Source organism: Dipteris shenzhenensis, chromosome 1 (assembly GCF_047967505.1).
Source record: "Dipteris shenzhenensis isolate YYH24624 ecotype China chromosome 1, Dip_SZ_1.0, whole genome shotgun sequence".
Lineage (NCBI taxonomy): Eukaryota > Viridiplantae > Streptophyta > Polypodiopsida > Gleicheniales > Dipteridaceae > Dipteris > Dipteris shenzhenensis.
Window position 1 is genome coordinate 15,191,058 of NC_141596.1, and position 21,191 is coordinate 15,212,248.

The window sequence follows — 21,191 nt, forward strand, 5'->3', positions numbered from 1 at the left end:
TTGCCAAGTGCACTAGCTTGACATCAAAACTGCTTTTCTTCATGGGGATCTGCAGGAAGAAGTTTATGTGACACAACCTCCTGGCTTTGAGGTTGTTAATTATGAAAACAAGGTATGCAGGCTTAGAAAAGCCCTTTATGGTTTGAAGCAAGCACCCAGGGCATGGTATGCCGAAATTCATGCACACTTACTATCCCTTGGTTTTCAGAATAGCCCCACAGAACCCACTCTTTATGTCCGTGGGAGATTTTTTAGTGCTGATTTTATATGTGGATGATATGCTCATCACAGGCCCAAATACTCACCATATTGCAGCTTTCAAGGTTGATTTGCAGCAAGTTTTTGAAATGTCAGACATGGGACAGCTCCACTATTATTTGGGCATTCAGTTTGCTCATGTTGAGGGGGGTATCATGATGTCACAGTCCAAGTATATTGGACAGCTCCTTGATCGTTTTCAGTTCAAGGATTGCAAGCCAATCTCTACCCTGGCTTCAAATTTTCAGCTCATAATGGGAGCCCACCATGTGATATCACTCTTTACCAGCAGGCTGTTGGATGTCTCATTTACTTATGTCACACCAGACCTGACTTACAGTATGCAGTATCTCAGCTCAGCAGATTCATGCACATGCCCAGTTCACAGCGTTGGCAAGCAGTGAAGAGAGTTTTTAGATATCTAAGAGGCACTCAGGATTTAGCTCTCTTCTATGGTGATCAGGGTTCACTTACCATGCATGCTTACACGGATAGTGAATGGGCAGGTTGTTCCGTCACCGGAGTGTCACATACCGGCAATTGTTTTTTGCTTGGCAATTCATGTATCTCTTGGCTTAGCAAGAAGCAACCAGCAGTTGCCACATCTAGCTGTGAGGCTGAGTACAGGGCAGCCTTCATCGATATAGTAGAGTTTGTGTCTGGCTTCGACAGTTACTTACGGATCTTGGTATTTGCCAGACATCCTCCACTATGGTCTACACTGACAACCAGAGTGCTTTGGCCATTGCACATAACCCAGTGTTTCATGCGCATATAAAGCACATTGAAGTTCACTATCATTATGTTCGAGAGCGGTTGTCAGCAGGAGACATAGAGTTGTCCTATCTTCCCACAGAGGACAACATTGCAGATATGTTTACAAAGACACTTCCTCGTCCCAAGTTCGAAGTCTTCCGACAAGCTTTACACTTGATTCCCTTTGTTACATGATCTGACATACCTTGTACATTCATAGGTGGCTATATCCTTTTGGATGAACATGTGCCACCATGACCAGAAAATACCAAGTATTCTGAGACGTTTCCAGAATACTTCAGCCCATACCATGGAGGGGGGTTTGTAGGCCATCTTCTCCCTGTTCTAGTGATGCCCTATGGGCCCTAGTATGTGCCTTGTAGGCATAGTTATAGGCACTTAGTGTATTTTGTGCCTTTTATGCCACATAGGACACTTAGTCCTATGTGACACCTAGGACACTTAGTCCTAGGGTCTACCTACAAGTACTATGTACTTTTCTTTTCATTTTAGTCTAGTTGACGTAACGGCTGATAACTATCGACTCTTGTACCTTGTACTTGCTCTCTCGTTTATCGATCCTACAAAGATCCTACAACTTTGGAAGAGCGACACCATTGGAGCTCAGTCCCTCCATTCTATGATATAATTTTCCAAGCTCAATGCATACTGGATCTTGGTCTTCTCTTTGATCTATAGATGGAAGGCCGTATAGTGACTAACATACGACCGGATGGATCATGTAATGAGTGCTAGAACAAGCAAAAGACCACGCTCATCAACATGTAGTGATGCTCTGCTGAGCCTGAAAGAGCCACAACCGAAGTTGGCTCAAGCAAGTTTCCAAGTAAAGCTGAAACAACTTCGGTGCACCTTTGATTTTCCTTCCCTTATGTGCCTATACTTGCTCTGTAACTAAGATCTCATCAAGTCCCTCAACTTCTGGTTACACACAAAAGGCATATCCTCTGGCACATCTCCCTGGAAAGGTTTGAGAAGATGCACATTTCAAGCATTATGAATCCTCCAAAGATCTAGTAGCTTCAAGCAGTAAGGAGAAGCTTCTTGAAAGCTTGGAGTGGTTGCACTAGCAAGCCCAAAAATCGCTTATAGATAGCTCTCGCATCCATAAGGCGAGACAAGGATTGGATGCCTCTTGATCATGATACGAGTGGCAATTGAACTAGTTCTCTAGCAAATTAAGTGTGCCTGCTTCAACCTTGATGGAGTGGGCCCACAAGGTGGATAATGATGACCTTCTCACTCCAGCATTCAGACTTGAACTACTCACCCTTCAAACCCTCAGCCAAGTCAACCCGCACAAGCCTCAGGTACTCATAGTTCAACACCCCCAGCCTTCCCATGGGTTAGGGGATCATGAGCTGAAATGTGCACAGATTTCATAATTGTGCAAGACAGCAGCCTCAATGCCTGATTCTATACCAAGAGTGTCAGAGAGCTCTTGTGTAGACTCGGATATCTTTTGACGCTTTGCAAATAATAGCAAGAGTCTTTTGCTTCATGCTAATCAAAGTTCAACACACAACAATGGCAGTTGCAAACAATGTCACCTTTAAGGAATGCTGGAAGGGAATGAGCATAAAATTATCTGCTACCATGGATGCATGTCAACCAAATGAATTTACTATGATAATTAACTACTGCACCCATTCTAGCCTAGCACTCAAAACCTCTAAACGCAATCAATGGCCAAAAAAAAGCATCCCCAAGCATATGTACTGTTTAATACACCAATTATCAAGCCAAAAAATGACATTGTCGCAACATGAAGACTGCTATAATTTAAAAAAACAAAACCTCAAATTTTACCATACCTGTAAAGTGTGCATAAGATTGCATGTTGCCTCTGGAAAATCAGGCCTAAGTATTAAGGCCTGCTTGTAGCTAGTAATAGCAGCCTCCACATGCCCGCTGCATGACAGATCAGTTTAGAGACTAAGACAAATTACAACTTAGCATGAAAGATAAAAGAGTGAGAGATTGTTTAAACCTGCACCACAGACCTATCCTTATAAGCAGAGGCCAGATTGGCATGCCCTTCAGCCATTGAAGGACATATCGTTACAGCCCGCACATAATCATGAATTGCCTCACTCACATGGCCGATTTCTTTAAACGTATTTCCTCTATTGACAAGACCATCAGCAGCCAAAGGATCTATACGCAAAACTTCATTATAGCATGCAATTGCTTCAGCATAATGCCCCTGCATGCAAGAATCAAAATTACTTTGAGCATGTCAACGTAAGGTAGAAGACATCAACAGGAATAAGTCCAATTTGAGTACAGAACAAGCATCAAAACAGATGGCCACAAATTTGATGCTAAGTGAAGTATATTTACTCAATGCTGCAATCACAAACCCCCATGGACTGACAGGTTACAATATGCTTATTGCCATGCAGTCAGTTGAAATGTTGTTTTCTATCACTTATCGACAAACATACTCCTGTGCAAGCTTCCAAGAAGTCCAAAAGAATAATTCACGAAGTGATTACAACGCTGAGAAGTAACCCCACACAGTTTCAAGACGTTTCATTAATTAATACTCATTTTCATGCTAGGACTAAAAGGGATGTAGATGGTCAACCTGCTGTTTGTATAAAGTGGCTAAGTTGCTGTACGGCGCAGATAGACCTGTGGTGACACTGAGAGTTGCTTTGTAGAAGTTTGCAGCAACATTTATCATATTCCTAGAAGCAGGGCATGAGACCAAAATCAGCGTATGAAAGAGGAACTTAACAGGATAGGACAGTTCAGCAAAATTGAGATGCCGATCAAAGAACCATGATCCAAAAACCAGTGGGAGGCACCTACGCTTCCATGTAAATATTTCCCAGATTGGTTAAAGCTTGAGGATGGTTTGGCTGAAGCGCCAGGCAAGACTGCAAGCAAATAAACCATCTATAAAATGAGAGTGCAAAGTACAGTGATGGAGCATGAACTTTCTATTGCATTGTGGTTGAGGAAACAAATAGTGCAAAATCCCACTTAACATAAGACACCATTGCAGATTTCCACGACAGAAATGTTGGAAACATTGGTAATTTTGTAATGCAACAGAATGACAAACTAATTATGCCTTTCACAGCGACACAAAAAATTTTGCGTGCACAAGAGCATTCCTTAAAACAAATGCCTTGTACAATTTAACTCCAGACATGTAGGGCGGGCTCACTCACGATCAAGGCTAGCACTTAACTAGAAGGCTAATCAGAAAGGAGTCCACATAACAAGCTCTAAAATCCCTACTTACGTTATCAGCACCTACAAGATGAGTGTTCCAAGGCAAACGAAAAACTCAGCCATATCAAAGGCCAGCCTAAAGGAAAGATTGATCACACAGTCCTCAACCAAGCCTAAAGGAATGATTGGTCATTGACCCGTCTGTAAGTTGGAGCATGGGCCTACTGTATAGCATGCTTCATCCCCAAAACATTACGCAGGTCTGGCACAATTCGTAGGACAAGCATGACACCTGCAGCAGATTTTGCAGCAGTGACAGGTCTATCTATAGGCCCCGGCCTGGCCTCGGATGTCATCCTGCTTCAGCAACATGTATCCACTTGCTTGGTAATATTTCTTTTTGTTTTTCAATAGTATGCTTATTAAGAAATGAAATGTTTTCCTACTATTCAGTTATGGTCAATGGGGACTAGGTCTAGCATTTGAGGGTGGGACCCCTTGCTTGGGGTTATGAGCATTAGTGACCCACAAGAGTGATGGCCTCTCTTTGAGAGGGACATCTGGAAACCACACCCCACCTGAGTACCCAAACATGGGACCAATCAAATGCACAGATTGCATACTGACCTAGGAACCATTCAAGAGAATGTTCCTTGAGCTTTGGGTGTGGGCCTAGCAACATGCCAAGAGTAATGGAGATACAAGATAAGACGACAAACAAATGAGCTCAGTATGGCTCAATTATGACCTTAGAGTATGTCAGTAGATAGTCCAAGCTGTTAGGAACCCGTGGGTGCGATCAGAATTGAATTCTGACAACTTTGAAATTTTAGGGTTTTTGGGAGTGACATGGCAGACTGCCACATGGAATCTGAGCTGGCAGGTCAGTCCACTTGTCCCACGCATGTGGCAGCATGCATGGCAGGTGGCAGGGCATGCAGGCCAAGTGTCTAGCCCCAAATTTGGTAGATTTGGGACAGGTTGTGGGCTGTCCTCTTTGGGACTGCAGCCCACCAAAAATCTGGGACGAGTGTCCACCTTCCACTCTGGGGGGGAGCTGAGCCTATAAAAGAAGGCCTGTCCCCTTCATTCCCTACATGAAAAATTCGTCACTTTTCTTCTCCCTCCTTTTGGTTGATGCAGTAGAACCTCTCCAGCTCCTTGGGTGCAGCCAGCTTCTCCCCAAGCCATTCTCTCACCTCAGCAACACACTCTCTCTCTACAGTTCCAGCCCCTCCTCTCCAAAAATCTGCCCCCTCTCAGCTCTTCTGGAACAGCAGCAGCATCCTCTCTCCTTCTCCTATCCTGGAGCAGCCACAGCCCCTTTCTCTCTCCTGCTGCAGTCTTCTCTCTCTCTACTGCAGAATTTCTCTCTCTACTGTTCCAGCCCCTTCCCCTTGTAGAAATCTGCCTTTCTCTGCACCTCTAGAGCAGCAGCAGCTCCTCTCTTACATCCCCTCCCTTGGGATCAGCATTGGCACTCTCTCTCTACAGCTATCACTCCATAAAGTCTTTCTCTCTCTAGCCTACAAGCTGTTTTCCTGAGCTGTTCTCATTCCAGCCCCATTTCCACACTCTCCTCACCCAAGGGAGCTTCAGAGGCATCAAGGACTTCATCTACAAAGGGGTCAAGTCACGAAGGGAGTCTGTATTGTCAAGTTTATCTCATTTACAGCACTATTTCATGTTGTTTCTACTATCTTTCTAGAAACTTGTGCTTGCCTCTAATGTTGGATGTAAGTGGTGATTGTTGCAGGCCTCTTCCTTGTGGATTGGGCAAGCCAAGAGTTGAAACCTGAGCTTGGAGTCCTCCTTTCTGTTGTCTACCTTGTACATATGCTCTTGGGTCTAGTATCTAGGTCCTAGGCTTTCACTGAGTTCATCAGTTTGGAAGGTGCATTGCACCTTGGTCTTGTATCTCCATTTTCAAAAATAAAGTGAGCCTGGATAAGGGGGGGGCCGTCTTGGCCCCTCAATCATATTGCAATTTCCAATGATGTCACTTTGTGTTTAAGCTGTATAAGTCTTAATGCCAACTTAATTGAAATCTCTTAAGTTCAAGTATAAGTGTTTGGCAACTCGCAATCATTTCAAGTATAAAGTGAGCCTGGATAAGGAGGGGGCCCGTCTTGGCCCCTCAATCATATTGCAATTTCCAATGATGTCACTTTGTGTTTAAGCTGTATAAGTCTTAATTCTAGCTTAATTGAAATCTCTTAAGTTCAAGTATAAGTGTTTAGCAACTCGCAATCATTTCATTCAAACGCCTCTGCAAAATCCGTTGTTTGAATTGATAGAAAGCACCGAGTAGTTTACATCGAAGCATGTAAATACAAGCAAGTCATCAGACCTGCAGTTGAGGTGATTTTGACAGACCCAGTTCGGCTTGAACTCGTCGGGTTAGTTTACTGACTAGGTTGGCCTGGTCACTTCCTATAAAAGGAGCCATAGGTAGCCCAGCTCCCTAAATCCCTTCACATGAGACACGCAAAAGCAGAGCATACTCACCTTCCTTGTCTTCGTACCTCAGATTTGTCATGACAAGAGAAATCACTAATCCGTGATTAGTAGACATTATATATTACACGCCAATGGTGTAACATGTATATGTATTTATGATGGACACCGACCGATTTGTTATGGCGGTGGATCATCTCAGTAGATAGGACTAGTCGAGCTGGAGCCACTGCTTCAGACGGCATCGAATTTGGACATGTGATACTTATTCTATTAATAAAAATGTGCACACACGTGTCTAGGTCCTAGGGGCAATAGGAAGGGAAGGGTGCATTAAGGTGCATTGAATGGTAGATGCATGGGTCATAGGCTAAGGGTAGGTGTAAATGGGAAGATGGAAGTTGATTGATCTCAAGGGACATTAATGAAAGGGTATCACCCTTTCATTGTGAATGTCACGTAGCATTCTTCATTCACATCGCATTCATCCGCCATCTCACACACACCTTGCATGTAGGTCGAAAATAGAAACAAGTACTCTCACGAGGGCGCTCTTCCCCATTGGAAGGCCAATCGGCATTCAAGTTCTGCATGCATTGCACACATTTGCATTCTTAAGAAGGCTGGTTCTTCACAAGATTTACACAGCCCCTCTAGCTGTCTTTTCCCTGCAATTCACTGGATGTTCGAAGTTCCTTCCTAAAGCAATTTTCCACTCTAGTGGTCAGTATAATATGAGTTTTATTGAAAGTATATGCGTTGTTGTCGGCATAATCTGAGTATTATTGGAAGTATATGTGCTCCTCTCTCTTACAGTTTGAGTGTTCCGAACTCGTAGTGCATCTAAAAGAGTTCAAGCATTAGCATCTAGTACTAACATGGTATCAGAGCCATCACTATGACTCTTATATTCGCATTGAAGGAACGAGCCCCTTCAAGCTCGAAGGCAACCACTAAAGTCTATTCTCTGTTTCTGTGATTTTGGAACACTCCCATGCCCATCCCAAACTTCGGAGATGTGGGAAAGTTGGATGGGACTAACATTCCATGATCCGTTTGGAAGGTCAAGATCCGAGCCACCTTGTGGCTAGGAAACTCTAAAAGGTGATGATAGGAACAAGCTCAAGCCCGAGGATGTCAAGTATCCTTCAGGGAAGGTGGCAGTGGCTATAGATCCAAGCCCTGTCAATGATCATAGGGACTACGCGGATTCCGTCATTCCACACATGTAGAAAGCGAATATGTCCAATGAGGTGTGGACCATTTTTAATGATTTATGAGAAGAACAATTCGTCAAGGATCCTATCCCTCCAAAATCAATTGTTCACCATGCGAATGAAGGGGGTTAGGTACATAACCATTTTGCAAAGTCAAGATGAGCAGCTGGCGGCAGTCAGCAATAAGGTGGACTCAAGCCAATTAGCAATGCTAGTTCTTGGGATGCTTCTGATGAGTTTCAAAGGATTTGTTACTTAGGGAGAGGAACAAGCCTCTTACATTTGAAGAGCTTGGGCCCAAGGAGGAAGCCTAGTTTGCAGCAGTGCCAGGTCTACTTATAGGCCCTAGCATGGCCTGGAAGCAGGTTTCATGGTGTGCAGTATGGGCAGGTGTAGTCCGCACAGGTCTGGAACAGTGGGCAGGACAAGGACACACCTGCAGCAGATTTTGCAGCAGTGACAGGTCTATTTATAGGCCCTGGCATGGCCTGCGAGCAAGTTGGGCACGAGCAGGTTGGCAAACCTGTAGTTGAGATGATTTTCACAAACCCAAGTCGGCCTAGAACTGGTGAGGTTACTGACCACATCAGCCTGGTCAGGGTGTTGGCTGCCTATAAAAGGAGCCATAGGTGGCCCAGGTCTCTATCACACTGAAGCCCTTCACAAAAGGCACGCAGAAGCAAAACAGCGACCTTCCTTGTCTTCATGCCTCAAATTTGTGCAGCCTTTCTCTAGCTGTCTTTTGCCAAAGCAGTGCGCCGGATGCTTGTAGCTCCTTCCTAGAGTATCTGCTGCTGTTGCTGCTGCTGCTGCTGCTCTCTCTCTCTCTCTCTCTCTCTCTCTCTCTGGTCACCGGTTCTCCTAGGACCCCGAGTTGGGCTAAACCCCCAACCCAACCCGGGGGTTAGGTTCAACAAGGGAGTTCTTGAGAAATAGCCAATATGGAATGGCCTACCCTCTCCTCCAAATCCCCCTCAACTCCATCAACTGTCATGACAAGAGAAATGATTATTTAGTTAATTAATAGTCATTAGAACCTTATTATTGTTAGGCGCAATTTGATGGTGCGGTTATATGTTTGTATTTATGATCCATCAAGCGGTGTAAATAGTACCGCCAAAACTATGTAACATTGGCCAATGATTAGTAATAAAGATGTGCACACACGTGTCTAGGTCCTAGTGTCAGAAAATACCCAACAGAGGGTACACACAGCGGAAGACTTATAGAAGTGCCCAGGAGCTCACACAGTGTGCGGTGTGGGTGTGGAATCACAAACTTCTTTACTTATGTGCATACAATAGGTGCGCAGACTCATCAATAGACAATGAACCAACCAGATAGAGAAACCACCAAAATATATATTTCCGTCCACAACTATGGACACAATACAAAAGAGACAGATCCAAAGTCCCACCAATGATGTGGTCCTCTGATCTTACCACAAGGTCCTTCTCCTATCTGCTGGCTATCTCTAGACTCGAGCCCACGTGCTCCACCTGGAGCTTCTGTAGACTTTCCATCCTTTGACCTCAGCTCCTTGCTGCCCTAGAAGACAGCCAAGGTCTCAGCCTCACACTGAGCTAAGTCTGCAGCAACACTGGTACTCCTTCAGCTTCTGGATGTAGGCCCCAAGGGTTGTGCTCTGCTGCTCCTTTCTGCTCTGCTGGAAGCTGCACTACTGGATATTGAAATGAGGCCTGAGCCTCTCCTTTTATAGGCCCTGAGGCCTGGCAAAAATACCGACTGGTCAGCCCTATTTTGGCCGACTCAGTCTGGCTGAAAACCGACCTGGTTGGCTGTCCCTACCAGCCCAACCAGGGCCCTATATAAGGGACTTCACTAGGCCCTTTTCAGCCTTTGTTCCATGCAGGGACCCAGCCCTCTTGACCAGCCTAACCAAAGCCTGGTTGGCTGGCTCAACCAGCCCCAACCAGCTCTACTGTTGGCCGACCTGTTTGCTGATCTGTCCCGCCATATTCCTGCACCATCTTTAGGGTATGCTGCAGGCCATGTGCCTACCCACACACCTTGCCAGATAGCTTGCCATGTAGGCGCCTGTACACCGCGATACCCCGCCATCTCGTGCTGCTCCATATATGTCTCTTCCAGGCCAGATCTATGCCATGTATGCATCGCCATCTGCCATGGTCTCGGCGCCATGTGTTGCAGCCACTTTGATGCGTCCAGGTACTTTCCTTTTTCTCTCTTGGGCACATCCTGCCCTAGGTCTCCCTCCCCCACGCTCTCCTCATTTGGGGGCTTACAGATGGGGAGGTGACCTTTCCAACACCTAGGGGCAATAGGAAAGAGAAAGGATGCATTAGAGTGCATTGAATGGTAGGTGCATGGGTCATAGGATAAGGGTAGGTGTAAATGGGAAGATGGAACTTGAGTGATCTCAAGGGACATTAATGAAAGGGTATCACCCTTTCATTGTGAATCTCGCGTAGCATTCTCTCTACCACATTGCGAGACAACGAAATTTGACGACGGAACCTCGACGACACGCATGTTCTACGGACAGCGCAGCCTGCACTGTGTGCACAGCACACTTTCCAGGTTGTAAACATCTCCTTCCCACCCAACCCTGAATTCTTGATGTTTTGAAACAAGGGATTTTTCTGAAAATTTTTGGTCTTGAATGGTGAACGGGGTGTGCTAACGGGGTACCTGTCCCGTCCCCCCGTGTGAATGTACCCTTAAAATCCTTAAACCGTGAGGAAAAAAGACCCCCCCGTTCGCCCCAATGGAAAGTCGGATTGGAATAAGATTTTAAGGGAGTCATCCACCCAGCAAGTACCCCCTATAACGGTAACTAGAGCTCCAATCCGCTCAAAACAAGTAGCCCAAACGGAGCGTACCAGTTTACAGCAGAAATACAAAAAGAAAAGCTTAAAAGAGAAGGAAGAAGAGGTCATTTTAAGTGTCTTCTCAACACAAATGAAGTGGGAGTCGGATAAATACCACCAACTTTTGCTGTAAAATAAACCCTTTTTTTGAAATTACAGCAACTCATTTTCTCTCTTGTATTACTAAAAGGAAAGAATCAGAAGGATGCTCTAATGTGGTGGTCTTTGTCACAAACAGGAAAAGAGCCTAGTCATGAATGGAATGGACTAAGTTCATAGAGCAACTGAAAGCCACTTTCATGCCACCGAGGCATGAAGAGAACCTAACCTTTTGTTGGGAGAGATTTAGGCAGTTCGATAATGAGAGTAATGCACATTTTACAGCCAGATTTTGGAAACTCTCTCTAGAGTTACCCGAAAAGAGTAGCCTTAAGCCCAAAAGTAAGGTACAAGGTTGAAATGTTTAACCCAACCACGCTTAAGGACCTCACTAAGTTGGCTGAAATAGCCGAGAGGAAATTGAATCCTCGTAAACCCTTCAATAAGGAGGGTGGGTCATCATCTAAAACCAACAATATACCCACTTTTAGAAAAGTTTAAAAATTATAAAGAAAAGGGTAAAGCTCTTGTAAGGAATGTGAACAACCAATCACGTCCTGGATGGGTGCCATTTCCTTCTATGACGGACAAAGACAAGAGAAAGTTGATTAAGGAAGGAAAATGTTTCGGGTGTAAGAAACATAAGCCAGGGCACGTATGAGATAAGTGTCCCGTTCTCTTGCCTCACCTTCCTGCTTGGATGCCTTGGCTTTCCCTTTTATTAGAATTCGTCTTGGCAATCTTAGCCTTCTACCTTCTCACCCTCGAAATCTACCGTGACTATTGAGCCAATAGTGAATGCTGTCCATTCAGCCAATACCTTTGGGCCTCACGATCTTTTTAAGGTGTATGGATTCATGAATGGACAGAGAATAGTGGTTCTCCTAGACGATGGATGTAATTATGACTTAGTGAGTGATAGATTGGTAAAATTACTCCATCTTAAACCAGAACCTATAAAAAACATGTCGCTCTCAGGAGCTTTTAGGGGACACAATGAAGAAGACACTATATACCTAGATGAATCCAGGAACATTCCCAAACTCATCCTCTAAAAACACAACATAGTGCAATTTCAATCTCACGATAGTCACTCATAAGATTGAAAACCATAAACTCCATCACACATAGCAAGGACTAGCTACTATGGCATCCCAACTGACGTCAGTGGGTGTAGACCATGATATAAAAATATGCTCTCACGCATACAAATCCACACACCCACACATACTTGAGCATCCATTTATACAAAGTCTTCGTACTGAGTTTTTGTCGGCACTCTGGAGGTGAAGGGCAAACTCAGCCATGACAAAGGCTAGCACTAAAGGAGGAGGCTAATCAAAAAGTAGTCCAAATCTCTTCATTCAAGCTACAACTGCTTGTGAAGTCTAAATGATTTCATTTTAGTCTCTCCCAAACGAGCATCTAAATCTAGCTGATAGGGCAACGCACCATTTAAGATAGAAAGAATTATCGCAATACCAGCAAGCCGCAACTTGGACGAAAACTTCACAAGGTGAAATTTACATGTCTGCTAATACGGCAGAAGAAACAACATAGTGCAGTTTCAATCTCACGATAGTCACTCATAAGATTGAAAACCATAAACTCCATCACACATAGCAGGGACTAGCTACTATGACATCCCCACTGACGTCATCAGCGCCCAACTGTGGGTGTAGACCATAGTATAAAAATATGCTCTCACACATACAAATCCACACACCCACACATACTTGAGCATCCATTTATACAATGAAGAAGACACATCCATAGTACGGAATATTCCTTTTCGTATACAAAAATATAGAGATCGAAGGGATTTTCTAGTAGCTCCTTTACAAGACGTTGACATGATTCTAGGTAAACCATGGCGGTATGATTTTAACCATGCTGTTCATCCTCATACTCATCATTGTTGCTTTGTACATAAGGATCGTAGGGGATCAAGACATGTATACAATTCCATTGATTACTCCTACCCAAGCGAAAAGATTGGTAAAAAGAGGGGTAGATTGTAATCTTGTGTATATATGGGATTCACGAGATCTTCATATCTCAAAAGAAGATCGGAAGAGAAATAAGTTCCTCAGAGCTTATGAGGATCGATTTTCAAGAGATGACTCATTCGAATTGCCTATGGAGAGAGAAGATGATCATGCCATAGACTTAGAGCCAAGAGCTTCTCCCCCATGTAGAGCCCCATACGGGATGAACAAGGTAGAAATGGAGAAGGTAGAAAAACAAATTGAAGATTTATTGCAAAAAGGCCTAATTCGACCAAGCAGTTCTCCATTTGGAGCACCTGTATTATTGGTCAAGAAGAAGGATGGATCATATCATATGTGTATCGATACCATGCTTTGAATAAACTTACGATTAAGAACCGGTATCCGATTTCAAGAGTGGATGATTTATTGGATATGCTTAAAGGTGCTAAAGTTTTTAGCAAATTGGATTTGAAATTCGGTTATCATCAACTTCAGATGAAAACTCGGAATGAATATACGACTGCTTTTCGCACTCTCACTGGACATTATGAGTTTTTGGTCATGCCTTTTGGCCTAACTAATGCTCTAGCCACTTTTAGTAGGCTGATGAGAAGGGTTTTGCGACCCTACTTGGGAAAATTTATCATAGTCTTCTTTGACGGCATTTTAGTTTTCAACCAGAATGAGAAAGAGCATAAGGATCACCTTGCTAAGGTAATGGAGCTCCTAAGGAAGGATCGATTGTTCCTAAATACTAAGAAGAGTGTGTTCTTCAAGACGGAAATAGAGTAGTTGGGACACATTGTGTCTGCTGAGGGAATTCGCGTTGACCCTAAAAAGGTCAAGGCCATAATTGAATGGCCAATACCCAAAAATATACATGAGCTGAGATCCTTCCTAGGAGATTTGTAGTTATTATCGCAGATTCATTAAGAATTATGCTCGTCTTGCTTCTCCACTAACAGATTTGTTGAAGAAGCATTCCTTGTATGAGTGGGGAGAGGTTCACCAAGTAGCTTTTGAGGAGCTTAAGAGAACATTGGTCACTGCACCAATGTTAACGCTTCCGAACATGGACAAAGAGTTCTTTGTTGTATGTACGGATGCGAGTGGTACCTTGATTGGGGCAGTGTTGATGCAAGGAGGGCATCCCATTGCTTATGAGAGTAGAAAACTTCAAGGGGCTGAATTGAAATATATCACGTATGAGAAGGAGTTACTAGGAGTCATTCATGCTTTAAAGTTATGGAAGCATTATTTATATGGTTCTGCTTTCAAGATTAAGACTAACCATCAAAGTATCAAGCACTTGTTTTCTCAACCCATTGTTTCTTCAAGGCAAATCAAATGGGTTGAATATATTCAATCCTTTGGACAACCAAATATTGAATATCAGCCAGGAAAGAAGAATTTAGTAGATGATGCTTTGAGTAGACGGCCCCAAGTTGATCACATTTCTGTGATTAAGGAGAAATCATTAGGAGCAATGGTTGATGCTTATCCTTTAGATGAGGACTTCACTGACATTCATGGGAAGATTCAGCGTAATGAGATCGGGGGTTTAGAGGCTTATTCCATCGTGGATGAATACTTATTTTTGGGACGTGCCATATGTGTACCCAAAACATTTCGGTGTCTAGTCATGAGTGAGTTACATGCGAGTCCATATTCTGGACATAGAGGCATTAGAGGGACCATTGACAATATTGAGAGGTACTTCCATTGGCCTAAACTTCGCAAAGAAGTTTCAGCCTTTGTTCAACAATGTGACGTATGTCAACGCATTAAATCTAACACAAGTAAGACTGCTGGTCTTTTGCAGCCTTTGCCTATTCCCTCTGAAAGGTGGGAACTTATTACAATGGATTTGTGTCAAGTTTCCCCAAGGTTGGTCAGTTTGAACAGATTTTCACTGTTATAGATAGGCTGAGTAAACAGGCTCATTTTATTCCCTGTAAAAAAGAGTTGTCTACTCCTGAAACAGCAAGGTTATTCATTAGGGAAATCTTTAGGTTACATGGGTTACCAAAATCTATTGTATCCGATAATGATGGCCATTTCATTAGCAACTTTTGGACAGCCCTATTAGAGAATCTCGAAACCAAACTGAATTTTACTACAGCCTTCCATCCTCAAGGAGATGGACAAGGTGAGAATGCCAATCAAACCATAATTACTTTACTTCGAGCTTATGTCCATGACCAACATAGAAGGTGGCCAGAGTTCTTATCCATGTTAGAGTTTGCTTATAATAACACTATACATACTTCCACCAAGAAAGCCCCATTTGAAATCATCTATGGGCAATGTTTACCCACTCCAATAACACACTTGGGGGAGCAAATTTTTGTTGCTGACCAGTTTGCTGAGGATATGTCGCAGGTTATTGAGCAGGTAAAAGAACATATTAATAGGCCCAGGTTCAACAATCCAAGGCAGCCAATAAAAAAAGAAAAGAAGTTTATTACAGCAGCTTTATATCCAAAAGAAGGATCCAGAGCGTATGAGCTGAAATTACCAGCCAACTGGCGTATGAAGAATATCTTTCATGTGAGCAATTTGAAGAGATACCATGGCGATACTTCTGCGTTTTTGGATACTCAGCATCAAGAAGAACCTGAACTTGAAGATGGGACTGAAGTTCTTACTCCGGAACAGATCGTGTACCATAAAGAGAAGAGTACTCGTGGAAAGAAGAGAGAGATGTATTTACTGAAGTTTAAAGACCAGCCAGCTAGTGATGCACAATGGATGGAAGAAGAGTTCTTTACAGATTTTCCACAGATACTCGCAGATTATAAAGAGGCGATGCAATTGCAAAAGTAACAAGAGAAAGTGCACGTAAGAGGAAGAGACAAGCAATAATCCAGAAGAGGACTTCTACTCATTCAAGCAGGAGGGAGTGTCATGACAAGAGAAATGATTATTTAGTTAATTAATAGTCATTAGAACCTTATTATTATTAGGCACCAATTTGATGATGCGGTTATATGTTTGTATTTATGATCCATCAAGCGGTGTAAATAGTACCGCCAAAATTATGTAACATTGGCCAATGATTAGTAATAAAGATGTGCACACACGTGTCTAGGTCCTAGGGGCAATAGGAAAGGGAAAGGGTGCATTAGAGTGCATTGAATGGTAGGTGCATGGGTCATAGGATAAGGGTAGTGTAAATGGGAAGATGGAACTTGAGTGACCTCAAGGGACATTAATGAAAGGGCATCGCCCTTTCATTGTGAATCTCACGTAGCATTCTCTCTACCACATTGCATTCATCCGCCATCTCTCTCCCACCTTGCATGTAGGTCGAAATAGAAACAAGTACTCTCACGAGGGCGCTCTTCCCCATTGGAGGGCCAATTGGCATTCAAATTCTGCATGCATTGCACACATTTGCATTCTCGAAAAGTCTAGTTTTTCACATCAACCTCAACTATCAGGACTCGGTATTCTACAATTGCAGCCATGACACCCTCTCCGTATGCACGCAATTACCAACAAGAAGGGTCCAAACGGCCCATCATTGGGCAACACGAACACGTTTATTATTTGCAACAAGCAGTCAGAGAGTTCAAGCTTGAGCTAGCAGAAGTAAAAGCCCGACTTCAAGTTCTAGAAGGACCTCGCAAGCATGCAATAATTGTTGAGGTCATGAACTCATGTAAGAATTCTCCTCCTACTCCTCAACTAGTCTCTACAGTCAAAGATATGGTTCATACTGAAGTACAATCAATCAAGAAAGAAGTTATTGAGGAGTTCAACACAAAGGCAAACAAGACTGATATCCAAGAAGAGATCAAAGAACATGAAGCCAGACACAATAATGCATTGAAGATTAGAGTGGGGGGGCTCCCTGAAGGATGGTTCAAAGATGATGACTCTTTCAGTGAGACTTTAGTACATATCAAAGCAGCCATGCCTAATATTGAATGGAAGGTTGATGACGATAATGATGATGATGATGATGATCAATAATATCCGGCACTCCAAAGGACATGCTATCCTTACACTTAAGTCACGAGATTTACGGATCAAGCTCCTTCGACAATCTTACAAGTTGAAAGGGACCCCAAGGTATGGATAGCTGAGGAACTTACACAAGCTCAATTGAAGAATAAGGCAACGGAATTAGCTTAAGTCAGGGCTTCTAGGAAAGATGGAAAATGGTGTGAAGGCATAGCACTAATCAAATAGTTTAAATCCAAACCAAAAGACTCTCCGTCTTAAACTGATTTTCAGACTATTATGCAGATACTCTAAATAATTGGGATTGCTTTTGCACTCCCTGGGAGCTGCCATGTGCCCTCCCTGCAGCAGATGTACTAGATGGTTTTTTTGCTGTCCCATAGACCTATTGGTCTCCCGTGGACATTAATAGACTCTCTCTCTCTCTCTCTCTCTCTCTCTCTCTCTCTCTCTCCTCTCCTTTTAAAGTTTGTGGGTTTCAGAATTCATAGTGCTTCTAGAACTGTCTGGGAAGAGTTGCCTACCATTAGCCTCTATTTCTAGGTTGCCTTTGATAAAATATCTACATACATATTTAAGTGTGAAACAAAGGACTTTTTGAGGCAGCCAACCTAAGATCATAAGACCTCTTAGTCATCGCTCAATCGTCCACTTCTAGAACTCAAGCAAGTATACATAGGAGGATGAGTATATCTTCCTCAGTACCTGATAGCAAGTTACTGCCTCTTCCACCTTTCCAGCATCCTTCAATGCATTACCCTATCACAAAACGTCAACTTGTTTATTTCTCTGGAAACCTCTGCGAACATACATGCAGTTGAGAACGTATAACAGAGTACAATTCCAGTAAGGTAACAAGAATAATTACGATTCTGGCACACACATGCATAAGTAGCAAGAACTTACAAGGTTATTGTAAGCCTCCAAAAAAGAGGAATCCAACAGGATGGCCTGCTTATAATACATAATCGCCAGATCAAGGTTATGTTGTTCGTAGTAGACGCTCGCCAAGTTCCCTGCACAACCATGGCATACCCAGCAAGCCCCCGTCACCCTAAACCCTCACTACGTACCTAGGATGTGTTGAAGGTGGACCTGCATTCTATTAACTCAGGCCATCCATGGCTGGCCATCGGCTGCACTTTGTTGCCCAGATCTTGTGAAAGACATCATTACTGTACTCCGTGTTAAAAGGGCTCGCGATGAATGCCTGAGCAATCATACAAAACACTCCGACGGTGTGGCAACAAACTTGCAAGCTTGCTAAACAAGTGCAAGATGGGTAATGACCTCTATACTAGCAGTCCCTGGAAAGCAAAAGCTTCAGTTCTGTCAAGGCATTTTTTATCCAATGACCATATGGCATCAAACTAAACCATCAAGCAATCACTTGACATTCCAAATTAATGTCCCAAGCCGCGCACCTTCACCATCAAACAGATGAGACAACAGAACACAGAAAGGAGGACATCAGGAACTGCTACATTTGGGGCACTACAAAGGAAGAAGATTTACGAAGTCGCTAAAAACTACCACATGGGCAACCTACAGCTATCACATTGCTAACTCCGTATGCCGATCCCATTACTTTCTGCCCAAATAAGAGTAAAAGGACTTACCATAAGCAATGGCATAGTCAGGTCTCAGCTGTATCGACCTTTGATAGCTCAGGATTGCATCTTGTGGTCTTCCTATGGCCTGCAATTCAAAGAAATTTGTGTGTAACGCTTTGACTTTTCTCAGATCAGCTCACTTGGAAAAAAGAGAGGAAAACCCACAATGCAGCAACGCCCCACTTGGGAGAGAGGAGGGGACCGTGAAACACATAAACCAACGACAGTTAAAAAGCCCCTGATATCCTATGCAACAACAAATGCTTGATCTTGTTTGTGTTTGTGATCAAAGGACTCCAAAAAATCACCAGACTGTTACTAACCTTCAACACATTCCCTTGGTTCAAATGTGCATCAGCAAAATTAGGCTTCAAGCTAATAGCTTCCTGAACATGTAGATAAGAACAGTCGATCCTGAGGAAATGAATTTGAAGGTACTTTGATACCAAAAATAACCAAAATTTATTATTCCTGCATAAAATAATGGCCAATACTCATGCACTATCCATTATTAATCTTGCGTATAATCTTCCCTACTTCTAAATTTACCTTATAGTATGCAAGGGCCTTTTGATAGTCCCCGGCTTCCATGAAAAGGCCAGCCAGATTAGACCAAGCAATTGCAAAAGTAGGTTGTATCCGTAGGGCTTCCGCATAGCATGCATATGCCTGTTCCATCAGCGTGTAATCCTTCAAGCTTCGTCAATCAAAGAGTACAAGCTAGTGTAATCCTGAACATAAAACACTTACATGTTGAGTGAGTCCTTGTGCTTTCAATAGATTTCCCAAATTGCTATGGGCATCAACCTGCAAATTAAGTGTAAATTCGCTACAAAAACATATATTGCAAATCTCAGGACTATAGATAAGCATTGTAACAATTTGAAGAATTCTAATGTAAAATTTGATACAATGTACTCCATTTTGGACACAACTCATGTCTACAACATTTTGAGGTGGCCTTGCTTCTAAAATCTTACCAGATTTGGATTGATGGCAAGGGCTTGACGACAGCACTGGGCAGCTTCATGAAGTCTCCCTTTTCGCATGTAAGCACTAGCAAGATTGGACCAAGCATCACAAAAACTAGGACGCAACTGTAAATCCAAGCAATGAGTTGGGAGCTCACAGTCAGCCAAAGACATGCCAGTTTCGCAACCGATTGTGCATGAATGCTCAAATATAAAAGAAGCTCACCTCAATGGCAATCAAATAGTAATGAATGGCAAGATCGATATTTCCCTTTTCCTGAAACCACCTCAAAGCTTATGAGTATTTGATGATACGCCACATAAAGTGCTGGACCCTTCAAATCAGCCACCTCACCTTCCAAGCGTTTGCCATGTTGCCAAAGCATTCTGCAAACTGTGGATCAATTTTTATTGCTTCCTCGTTCTTCTTAATAGACATGTCAAAGTCATGCAGCTGCAATAACATGAATTGCAACTAGTAGGTGAGGTTGGCAACGACAGGAAAAGCAGCCCAAAACGGTGCACACAATAACTGCTGCTTCAAAGCAGACCATTCACACCTGATAATAGATTGCCCCCAATAAAAGAAGCGCATCCGTTCTGTGAGGATTGGCCTCATGGACCAATTTGCAGTGTTCCAAAGCTTGTTTATAGTTAGAATCCTTGTATTCTTTATGTGCAAGTGCAAGCACTGTACCTTCGTCCACTGTTCACGTTGCAAGCGACATCAGAAAACAATTTGACGCCCCCGACATGAAACTGCTGTTTCCGAATTGTGACTCTTGGAAAAAGACGAAAAGATGTAGAAACGGGCCGCAACATAGTATCTCAGAATTGACCGTATATAACGACACAAGCCAGAGCAACAGGAGATGTGCAGACGTGGCCACAGAGGCATTGTTCGGCGGAAACGCACATCCCTCAGCCGAGGAGAAGGAGGGGGTTTACGTCGAAACGACCAAAATGTTCAAGAACACAACTTACATTTCGGAGGCTCCAAAGCCAAAGCAGGCTGTTGAAAGTCGGTGAGGGCGAAGGCGAGTCTGGATTTTCGGAGGTGAGAAGAAGGGGCCGGTGCAGTCTGGGAGTGTCCCTGCGCCTGCCGCATGGTGTTCTGAAGAGAGATCATGGTGGGAAGGTGGGAAGCCAGAATCAAAACGGAGCAGGGGGAGGTCAATTAGGTTTGAGGTGACAGAAGTAGAAGTGGATGGCTTCCCTTTCTTTACATTTTGCAAGCGCTTGTTTTTTGGCCTTGGTCTAATTGGAGGTTCGAGTAAAAAATCCCTTCTTGGCCTGCCTAGGGCTTTGTCACGTTGTTTAGGGAAAACGAAAAATGTATTATGGGCTCCCCTGGAGCAGGTCTTATTCATGGTGTTTTGCGTAAGAAGCTAAATTCTTTTATTAGTATTTGAAAGTATCGTGTCTTCGGTGTATTGGTGGAACGATTCATTTGGGGGTACGTGGCACTAGTAGTTCGTATTCTTCAGTGGTGGTCCCCGCATGCGTTTGGTTGCTCCGCTAGTGGTCCTGGTGTTGTGTGTGTATGGACGCCATGTTGGCTCGAAATGGCCACGTGTAGAGCATGCATTTGTATGTGCCATCCAGGTTGGACGATTATAGTCCATGTGGCATGCGACATGTTTATTCATGTCGAGTTACTAAAGTTGTTGGCGGTTCACATTGGCACGTGTCAGTACTGTATGCATGTCACTTCGTTGTGTGGAATGTTGAGGCGTGGTGTTTGTATGAGGTTGTTCAGTGCATGGAGTTGTTCTGATATGGAGGTTTTTTCGAAGATGGC

At 43.4% G+C, this 21,191-nt stretch overlaps 1 protein-coding gene across 3 annotated transcripts in view; it reads right to left on the reverse strand.

Moving 5' to 3' along the window:
• The window catches only part of LOC147905440 (putative UDP-N-acetylglucosamine--peptide N-acetylglucosaminyltransferase SEC), a 54,330-nt gene extending 33,686 nt beyond the window's left edge, over window positions 1-20,644 (reverse strand). The window contains exons 1-15 of one of the 3 annotated variants that reach the window (XM_087372593.1): window positions 20,375-20,644; window positions 19,951-20,096; window positions 19,746-19,844; window positions 19,617-19,667; window positions 19,400-19,516; window positions 19,170-19,226; window positions 18,969-19,088; window positions 18,743-18,805; window positions 18,426-18,504; window positions 17,713-17,822; window positions 17,512-17,565; window positions 3,853-3,920; window positions 3,626-3,728; window positions 3,039-3,241; window positions 2,850-2,946 (exon numbers count right to left, since the gene is read on the reverse strand). In XM_087372593.1, coding sequence (XP_087228719.1) covers window positions 2,850-2,946; window positions 3,039-3,241; window positions 3,626-3,728; window positions 3,853-3,920; window positions 17,512-17,565; window positions 17,713-17,822; window positions 18,426-18,504; window positions 18,743-18,805; window positions 18,969-19,088; window positions 19,170-19,226; window positions 19,400-19,516; window positions 19,617-19,667; window positions 19,746-19,844; window positions 19,951-20,096; window positions 20,375-20,519 — 1,512 coding nt within the window. In that variant the 5' untranslated portion in view covers window positions 20,520-20,644. The other 2 variants (XM_087372602.1, XM_087372610.1) reach the window with 2 other exon arrangements.
• Between the last annotated feature and the right edge of the window lie 547 nt (window positions 20,645-21,191).